The 7,713-nt window shown below is 34.9% G+C and overlaps 1 protein-coding gene across 2 annotated transcripts; it reads left to right on the plus strand.

Annotated features, from left to right (window-relative positions):
• On the plus strand, positions 1–3,327 carry LOC145161091 (uncharacterized). 2 transcript variants are annotated; one of them, XM_079080531.1, is made up of 5 exons: positions 1–284; positions 936–1,439; positions 1,578–1,709; positions 1,792–2,396; positions 2,591–3,327. In XM_079080531.1, the coding sequence occupies exons 1-5, from the start codon at positions 182–184 to the stop codon at positions 3,218–3,220; spliced, it is 1,974 nt and encodes a 657-aa protein (XP_078936657.1). In that variant the 5' UTR covers positions 1–181; the 3' UTR covers positions 3,221–3,327. The 2 variants fall into 2 exon arrangements, with proteins under 2 accessions (XP_078936657.1, XP_078936664.1); XM_079080538.1 differs by having other exon boundaries at positions 1,596–1,709.
• The last annotated feature ends 4,386 nt before the right edge of the window (positions 3,328–7,713 follow it).

Below are 7,713 nucleotides of genomic sequence, written 5' to 3' on the forward strand. Positions count from 1 at the left end.
CTCCTCATTCCTACTGTGCATTAATTCAGAGACATTCAAAAGGAAGCTATATGTGCAAATTTCTCTTAATTATGATGTGAATTAGCTTCAACCACACCAACTGCTATCTTCATGGTGTCTATTTTGGCTGCATATTACTAATATATGAGTATGCAGGTGGAGTAAGTAAGAACTCCCAGAAATGAACCCCACAAACACAACGGCCAATGGAGGTGCAACACCACGACCACAACCAACAAGAACAAAAACAATAATTCGGAACCTACCTATTCGAGATCTACTTGGTAAACTTTTATATATGCCATTATGTGTTTACTTATCATTATTAATCATTTGAATAGTGCTACACATTAATTAATTGAGAGCAACCAAAATAGCAGGGTTTTTTTAATAGGAATTTTCTTCATGGAAAATACTAAAATGAAAAAACTCATTATATCCCCATAAAAGATGATTTTTTTTTTTTTTTTGAATATTTATGTGTTACTTTAAGTCGTCTCTTTATAACTGGTTTAAATTCTATGAGAACGACCACAATCATCGAAAAGGCTCACGGCAGGAACTTGTAAATTTATAAGTGTATTGAAAAAGCTTTTGTTTAATTTAAAATTTTCTCCAATAAGTTTTTCAATTTTTAAAGATTGTTTGTTTTGAAAAATTTCTTTTAAACAATAACAACATTACCCCATTAATCTGATACAAATCGGTTTAAGACCAAGAGGGATACCACCACTACACTCACTAAATCTTGATGATAAACACCCTTTATTAGCTAGTTTGGACCTTATTACAAGGCCGAAGATCGTAGAAATGATGTTTTTTTGGAGATTTAATAAAAAAAAAAAAACTAAATACAATGGGCTTAGTGTTCATGTGGTCGAAAAAAGATGCCTAATTGTCAACTCTTAATTAACATCGGTTTTGTTACTTAATAGGAAATAGAGCGCAGTACCTCAGCATTTGCGTTCCTCTCTATAATGCATCAATCAATGGTGATTGGGAAGCTGCTCAAATCATTCTTGATAAACATCAATATCTAGATCTGGTAGGATATGCTATAAGTGAAAACTATGATACTGCACTTCACATTGCAGCATCTGCGAAATGCAGTAAACAGATAGAAAAGTTTGTAGAAAATCTGGTGAACAAGATGACAAGGGAACAGTTAGAACTCAAGAATGATAATGACAATACTGCATTTTGTTTAGCAGCAGCTGCGGGAAATGTCAAAACTGTTATGACTATGTTGGAAAAGAACGGGACCCTTGGGGATATCACTGGTAGTAATGGAATGATGCCACTCTATATGGCATCATTATTTGGAAAACATGAAATGGTGAATTATCTTTATGATAAATCTGGGGAGATGCATGGAGATTGTTGGACAGATAAGAATCGCAGTTGGGTTCTACAGAAATGCGTGGAAGCTGATCAATATGGTGTGTAGTTGTTGCTCCTTTCTTGTTGTTCTATAAATGTTTTCATATGTGCTTCTGTTAAAAAAAAGTTGTATGATATTTGTTGCGTTTGATGTAATACTTTCCCTGATTAAATGTTAAAACAAATTAATTATGTAGATATTGCATTGAAAATAGTGTCCCGATGGCCATTGCTAGCAAAAAGTGGGATTTTACTTGGAGTTTTGGCTCGAAAACCTGACGCATTTAAGGGGATAAAACCGCATTTTATCTGGCGAATCATATGTCCAAGTGAAAATCTCTACTCTTATATTTTGCTTATCAACTCATTTTTATCCACCTATTTGATTTCTTATTTGGTTGTGGGTTTCAGTTTTGGCGTTGATTCATGTGAAGGTTGGGCCTTCTGAAAAAGCAACTGATGCCATGGAATTACTAAAAATTATTTGGTCAGAAATTGTGAAATTATCCAAGGATGAAATCAGTGGTATTATCAGAGGGCCAGCTGACCTACCAACAAATAGTGGAAAGGAAAAGGAAGATGTCGAGCAACTTCTTGGGTCCATCTTGGAAAATGTTGCGAAGATGCCCACAAGAATTCATAACCTATGGAGTAGAAGGCAAGGTGATCAAGAAGTAAAAGGTGTAAATCAAACATTCTCTTCACGTGTACTATTTGTCGCTGCAGAGATGGGAAACACTGAATTTCTAGTGGAGCTAATTCGGCAATATCCAGATTTAATATGGAAGACAAATGATAACGAGCAAACTATATTTCATGTTGCTATCTCACATCGTCATGAGGGTATCTACAATCTTCTACATGAGATTGGCTCGATGAAAGATATGATAACACCTATGAAGGATCGGAAAGGAAATAATATGTTACATTTAGTTGGGAAGTGTGCAAAGAAAAAGAGACTTCAAGTAATTTCAGGGGTTGCTCTACAAATGCAACGAGAGTTGTTGTGGTTCAAGGTACTTCCTTCTTTTTAAGACATTAGCTCTCTCTTTACATCTCTGTACTTTCGTCTTTCATACAACTAGAAGTTATTATTACTGAAGTTGCTTCTACTCTATCATCCAAGAATAGCTACAATTGTTTTAAAATAGAAAGTTTCAAAGTGGACAAACCAAACAAAAGTGATTTAACCTTTCTTTTGTGTACGTAGGAAGTAGAAGGTATGATTCCTCCTTCTTATCGAGAAAGGAAGAACAATGATGGATTAACACCACATGAACTGTTCAGCAAGGAGCACAAAGATCTACTCTCTTCAGGTGAAAAGTGGATGAAAGAGACAGCTAGTCAAAGTATGGTGGTGGCAGCTCTTATAGCTACCATTGTTTTTGCAGCAGCGTTTACAGTTCCTGGTGGTTATAATCAAACTAATGGTGTTCCTATGTTCTTTCATAAAAGATCTTTCATAGTATTTGTCATATCGGATGCCATTTCTTTGACATTCTCGTCCGTTTCACTCCTAATATTTTTATCTATCCTCACATCTCGCTATGCTGAAGATGATTTCTTGGAATTATTACCCAAAAGGCTGATGAGAGGCCTTACAACACTCTTCTTTTCTATCGCAGCCATGATGGTCGCTTTTAGTGTTAGTTTTTTCGTCCTTTATCAAAACATGATATGGATACCTATTGTTATCAGTGCAATTGCTTCCATACCGGTTATTTTATATGCTAGACTTCAGTATGATCTTCTGGGGGATGTTTATAACTCAACGTATACTTCTAAGAATCTCTTCAAGCCAGAAAAGCTAAAGATTTACTATCAAAATCCAAAGCACTAATACCTTGTCGTTTAACTGTAACATTCATTTCAAGATGTACGATTGTTATGTCTTAGTTTGTATCTGTTGATAGTCTATATATATGATATGTGGACGATTAATATTTTTATTGCCAATTGTTATGGAAGGAATCAAACAAAAGCAATAAAACGACAAAAAAAATTTATGTAGTGTGATCGATTTGACATCGGTGTGGCTAGTGCTTGACAACGACAACTTTACTGGTCAGCACGAAGTCCATCTCGCCACACCACATAACCAAAAAAATGAAGAGAAAATTCGGAAAATAACCAAAAAATGAGATTGTTTTGAAGAAAATAACCAATGAAAATCAAATTTTGGAAAATGACCACAGGATCCGCAGAGCACCCTCTGCGGAACCATTAAATGCTCTGCGGATCCTCAACAGCTCTGCGGAATTGCTGTTTTTTTATTTTTTTAATTTTTTTTTTCGTTTTTTCGTTTTTTTTGCGTTCATTTTCGTTTATTAATATTAATATTTTTTTAAATACACTAATACCTTATGTGATTATGTAAATAATTTGACAAAAAAAAGTTAAAAATAATGAACTTATGTTTGATATCAGTCCACAGAACTCTTTGGGAATCCACCCTCTGCGGATCCAGCTACAGCTCTGCGGAATGTTGGTTTTTTAATTTTTTAATTTTTTTCGTTTTTTTTTTTTGCGTTCACTTTCGTTTATTAATATATTTTTTTTAAAATACACTTATACCTTATGTGATTATTATGTAAAAAATTTGACAAAAAAAAGGTTAAAAATAATGAAATGTTTTATGTAATACGTTTGCTACTGATGTATGTTTTTCATGTATTTGTACTGTTTTGTATTTTATGTTCTATGAAATAAAGTAAAAGTTAACTCTGGTTTTGTAAATAACCGGGATGGTTGATGAACCACATTGGAAGGATATTGATCAGGTTAGTATATATATATATATATATATATATATATATATATATATATATATATATATATATATATATAAGAATAAGTGTACACCTCTGCGGAGCAGTACACACCTCTAAGGATCAGTGTATAGCTCTGCGGATCTGTGCACATCTCTAAGGATTAGTGTACACCTCTGCGGATCAGTGCACACCTCTAAGGATCAGTGTACAGCTCTGCGGATCAGTGCACACCTCTAAGGATCAGTGTACACCTCTGCGGATCAGTTCACACCTCTAAGGATCAGTGTACACCTTTGCGGATCAGTGCACACCTCTAAGGATCAATGTACACCTCTGCGGATCAGTTATAGAAGTTATAGACGTATTTAAGTGGTTATTTGTGAGTTTGTGAGTTTCAATTACTAGTAGAAGTTGTTTTTTCGTTGTGTTTGTAGAGAGTGATTTGTAAAATGAGTTTTATTATTTTGTGTACAGGAGGGTCGTGGCAGTTAGTTAATAGAGTTAAGGTTTATGTTAGAAATAATGTGAAAAACTATGGTTTAAATCTTCCTCCTAACATTGACCATGAAATGTTATTGCAAATGGTTAGAAGTAAGGCGGGTGTGTTAAACAGTCATATATGTTTGTCTTTTAAACACCCGGAGTTAGGGTATGTCATGGAGCTTGGAGATGAAACTGATGTATTTCAATTGAGATATGTAATGTCTGAATCAAAGAAGACAGTGCATTTGTATTTAACGGTGGTAGGTGAAGAAGATGAAGAACAAGCAGTGGTTAACAACCAGTTTCATCCAACAAAAACTAATAGAGGTCGTAGAGAAAGCCAATGTGACGGAAACCGTTCAAGGGGAAGAGGAAATAACACTTTTGTATCAGATAATGATAAAGAATCAAAAGTGGGCATGACTGAATTACAACGTGAAAATTTGTTCGAGTTTGGAGAAGTTCCTGAAATTGATGATCGAAGATGTGAGGAAAAATCAAATGAAGGGTGGTCGGATGATGAGTACACGCAACGAAAAACTGCTTTTAATCCATGGTATTGTATTCCTTCTATTCCTGATTGTCCAGAACCTATTCTTGAACCTGGACCGTTTCACAGTTTAGGTCCGAATGATAAATTAATTGTCCTACCACGAGGTATGATTATATCTCAGTCAAATTCCACGTGAGAATTGGACCAGAGCGTATTGCCCTACAACGAGGTATGATTATATGACCTCAAATAGTGCGGAGTCCATGAATGTTGTATCAAATAAAGCAAGGAAGTTGCCTATATTACCACTTCTTGAGTTCTTTCGCGCACTTATGTAGAAATGGTTTTACAAACAGCGGATGGCTGCAGGTATGATTATGTTTAATTTTAAATTATATGATAAATGTCATATATAATAATATATGTTTGTTTTAACAGAAAAAAGTAAAACAATACTAACGAAGTGGGCTGAAGATATGGTTAAAAAAATAAAGAGGGGATTCAAGGATGGTCGGTATCCGGTGTTGACAATACAACATATCAAGTGCATGACTTCAAAAGCGGCGGCATAGTGAATTTGAGGGAAAAGACTTGTTCTTGCAGATATTGGCAACTAACTGGTTTGCCATGTGGTCATGTGATAATGGTTTTAACGCACTTGAAAAATGATCATTGTAGGCATATGGCTATAGATGCTTATAAAATTGAAAAATATCGAAGAACGTACGAGCAGGTCGTATACCCTCTTTCAAAACTTAGTGATTGGGAGGTTCCAGATGACCTTATGGTTGTTAACCCTCCTGTGATGGAAATACGTCAATTTGGTAGACCAAAAAAACCAATCGTATTCCATCTCAAGGTGAGGAACCAAAAATAAGAAGGTGTACTAGATGCCATAGCACAACTCATAATGCAAGGACGTGTAAGGAAATCGTTCCAAAGAACCAAAGTAAAACTAAAAAACGTACCGGGACGTCAGGGAGTGGGACAAAAGCGACAGAAGAGGAACCGACGCAAGCGACCGAAAACCAATGGCAGCATGAGCCAGAGAACCAATTGACGCAACATACCAAACAACAATGGCAGCAGCAGCCAGACAACCAATGGACACAACAGACCGAACATCAATGGCAGCAGCATCCAGTCAACCAATGGACACAACAGACCGAACATCAATGGCAGCAGGATCCACATAACCAATGGGTGCAAGAGACCGAATACCAACCGCAGGAAGAGCCACAGAACCAATGGCAGGGTTGCACCGAGTACCAATGGCAGCAAGAGCCAGATAACCAATGGACGCAAGAGACAGTAAACCTAGGGACACAAGCAACAGATAACCCATTGACGGAATATGAAAACAGATCAAAGTTTCCGTGGTTCGATTCGAATGAATGAAGTTTATTTCAAAGTATGTTTATTATGAAGGTTGTATGTTTATGTTTTCTAAGGTATGTTTTGTAACCTATAAAAAACATGGAATATTTATATAATTTTAATTAGGTTATTTATATGCACCAATTTGTATTACGTTATTTATAAGTACAAATACATGAAAAGATACATAAGTAGCAAACGTATTACATAAAACATTTCATTATTTTTAACCTTTTTTTGTCAAATTTTTTACATAATAATCACATAAGGTATAAGTGTATTTAAAATAAAATAATATTAATAAACGAAAATGAAAGCAAAAAAACGAAAAAAAAATTAAAAAAATTAAAAAACCAACATTCCGCAAAGCTGTAGCTGGATCCGCAGAGGCTTTAATGGATCCGCAAAAGGTGGATTCCCAAAGAGTTCTGTGGACTGATATCAAACATAAGTTCATTATTTTTAACTTTTTTTGTCAAATTATTTACATAATCACATAAGGTATTAGTGTATTTAAAAAAAATTAATATTGATAAACAAAAATAAACGAAAAAAAAATTTAAAATCAAAAAACAGCAATTCCGCAGAGCTGTAGAGGATCCGCAGAGCATTTAATGGTTCCGCAGAGGGTGCTCTGCGGATCCTGTGGTCATTTTCCAAAATTTGATTTTTCCTTGGTTATTTTCTTCAAACCAATCTCATTTTTTGGTTATTGTCCGAATTTTCTCAAAAATGAACTTAACAATTAAACAAAACATTTAGCATTAACATAGAATTTGTTCCTATCACTACTAGAAACATGGGTTTTTGCGACGTATAAATCCGTCGCTATTCCGTCACTAAAGCTCTTTTGCGACGGATCTGTGGCAGACTTACTCCATAGCCAAATAAAACGTGGCTAATGACTTAGAGAGAGATTTAGCGATGGACTTGTTTTTCCTTGCGATGACTTTAGCAACGGAATATCCGTCGCAAATTGGTCCCTTAATACCGTTATTTAGGACATCAACAACAAAAATATTCCGTCGCTAATCCCTTGCAAACCTCTATATCTGTCTTTTTATATTCCGTCGCTGATCACTAGCAAATTTTAGATTTGATTTTTTTTTGTTTCCATAGCTGATCCCTCGCAAATATATAATACTAATTTTTTTTATTACAAATCTAAAACAAAAAATACTAAAAACATCAAATAATTATACAATCCCA

Source organism: Lactuca virosa, chromosome 1 (genome assembly GCF_052849685.1).
Source record: "Lactuca virosa cultivar CGN04683 chromosome 1, Lactuca_virosa_CGN04683_v6, whole genome shotgun sequence".
Taxonomy (NCBI): domain Eukaryota; kingdom Viridiplantae; phylum Streptophyta; class Magnoliopsida; order Asterales; family Asteraceae; genus Lactuca; species Lactuca virosa.

Excerpts from the sequence above, each read along its gene's own strand:
- LOC145161091 (XM_079080531.1), top strand. The coding sequence starts at position 182 with ATGAACCCCACAAACACAACGGCCAATGGAGGTGCAACACCACGACCA. Across the intron at positions 285-935 it reads ACCTATTCGAGATCTACTTG|GAAATAGAGCGCAGTACCTC; the intron begins GTAAACTTTTAT and ends GTTACTTAATAG. Across the intron at positions 2,397-2,590 it reads GAGAGTTGTTGTGGTTCAAG|GAAGTAGAAGGTATGATTCC; the intron begins GTACTTCCTTCT and ends TTGTGTACGTAG.